Raw genomic sequence first — 2350 nt, forward strand, 5'->3', positions numbered from 1 at the left:
ACCTTGGACGGCTCTAAACACCCATATACTGTTCTTCATCTTTCCTTGTATTTTCTTTTAAAGAAATATGACTCGTTCACTTCTACTACTTTTGGTTCATTACCGGGTTTTGAATAAGTCCTGTTACATTGTAGATTTTCCTATTCAAATTAAGCCTGGTACGTCATTTTGGGTAGAATTAAACAAGTTTGGTTACACAATGATTTATTAGTATACAAGGCATCATATCATTCAATGTGGCCACCTTTGGCGGCAATGACACGTTCCAACCAAGGTCGGAAACTCTTACAGGCCTTCCTGACGTAGTCCTTCTTCATGGACGCCCATGCTCGGTTCACAGAGGCTTTCAGCTCATTTGTGTTACTGTGGCGGATCTTACAGGCCCTTGCCTCAATATGCGCCCACACACTGAAATCAAGGGGGTTCAAATCTGGCTACTGTGGAGGCCAAAAGTCTTTGGGCCAGAAGCTCATGTTAGTCTCTAACCAGTTCTGCGCAATTTTGGCGGTGTGTGTGGATGCGCCGTCCTGCTGGAACACGTAATCTGCTTTCTTGGTAATCTTTTTAACCCATGGAAGAACTTTAGTTTCCAAAATGTCTTTGTAAACAGCGGAGGTTAGCCTGTATCCCTGTTCAAACCACACCGGGGGCATCTTCTCCCCATTGGATGCTACGACCCCAAGCATCATGACAGATGCTGGATGCTTGGTGGTTGACACTCTCTTGTGGTTAGAGACATCATTCCCAAAGCTTACGACCCGGTCGTTTTGCCTGTTGAAGACTGGATCGACAGTGAATGTTTTCTCATCGGAGAAAATGAAGATACGATTCCCGTGGCTCTTTAAGTCATTCAACAGGCGGGTGCTCCTCTCCAGACATTTATGAATCATTGCAGCACTCAAGAGGGGTTTCTTGGAACGTCTTAGACTCTTTCCTCCCATGCTCTTGACCACCCTGGACACTGTGGATACAGAAATCTTCATCTTTTGTGCCAGTCTTGTCATTTTCAGCTCAGGATCATTTTCAAAGGCCTTATTGATGGTTCCACGCCTAATTTTTTGAGGCCTTCCTGATCGAGGTCGATCCTTGAGGGTCTCCGAGTTATTCAGACGTTGGGCAACACGATAGACAGTCATTCTACTGACGTTTAGTAGCTTTGCAATGTCAGTTTGTTTGCGACCTGCGCGCAGCAAAACAAATTTCATTTCTTTTTCCTTCCATTAGGTTGTACTTATAATTTAGGGTTTTCTCAGGAGTCAATATTGTATCTGCAATATATAAGTATTAATTAGACGTACTCAAATGTTAGTTATAATCAATAATAATATATGAATTTATAAAAATAAAAATGTAACAGGACTTATTCAAAACCCGGTAGTGGTTTCATCAATGCCACCTAGTATGATGGGATGATTCAACAGATCCTCTTTGCGCATCTCTCAGATGAAATTCATCCAATCCACCACTGTATGTATGCCTGCACCTGATTTTTTCTTAATAACTGTCTGTGGTGCCTCGATGCTTCAACAGAATAGTAAAATGAGAATCGTTTTTATTTTTAAATGGCTTTTTTCAAATACGATTCCTTCCTAATTGAGGAGGACGATTTACAACACTTACATCTCCATATGTAACCGTCCATCCTACTTATATAATTTCCATAATTTTTTACTATTATTACAAAAACTGCTATTTAATATTAGTCCCAAAGAGGTTGCTATTTCAATCTCATTAGTCACTGAACAAATATACATCAAATTCCATTTGAATTCTTTAATTTCCTGAATAGTAGTAAAAACATGATCCACAATGGTCGTTTTGCTGCTATTATCCATTTCTGAAAAATAATTAGCAGAAAAGTGACCACATGTCATAAATTTAAATTAAATTCTAATTCTACGATTAAATTTTACCCATTTAAAATTTGTGAAATATTTCTAATATACCCATATTGTTCATTTCATAAATGTGAACAACATTCTGTTTACATTAAGCTGATACCAATGTTGACCATAATAGTTCCTTTTAGTGATTATATGGTTTGAGGATATTTGTACAGATAAATGCAAATCTGCCAATTGAGATAACTAGTAAAATTTAATCGATAGATATTTACTTACCTAATAGACAAAATCTTTTGAATGCCCTCTTCTCTCACATCCAATTCATCTGAATTTATCATCAATATTATATTTTCCAGACATAGTGCAAAATCATTAAATTTTAAACTGTTAAAAACAGTATTTTTTTTTTTTCAGTTGAATGTTGTTTTGTCTTTTGAATCATATTAAAGATATACTGCTGTTAGTTTAAAAAATTGACTCGGGGAAAGCCAGTCTCTCAGCGTCTT

At 37.4% G+C, this 2350-nt stretch overlaps 1 protein-coding gene across 1 annotated transcript; it reads right to left on the reverse strand.

Moving 5' to 3' along the window:
• Window positions 1–434: 434 nt before the first annotated feature.
• LOC145286445 (uncharacterized) lies at window positions 435–1136 on the reverse strand. The gene has a single exon (XM_080135357.1). The coding sequence runs from the start codon at window positions 1134–1136 to the stop codon at window positions 435–437; it is 702 nt and encodes a 233-aa protein (XP_079991483.1).
• Between the last annotated feature and the right edge of the window lie 1214 nt (window positions 1137–2350).

The sequence above is a fragment of the Euprymna scolopes genome, chromosome 10 (genome assembly GCF_053919585.1).
Source record: "Euprymna scolopes isolate OS-2025 chromosome 10, ASM5391958v1, whole genome shotgun sequence".
NCBI classification, from domain to species: domain Eukaryota; kingdom Metazoa; phylum Mollusca; class Cephalopoda; order Sepiida; family Sepiolidae; genus Euprymna; species Euprymna scolopes.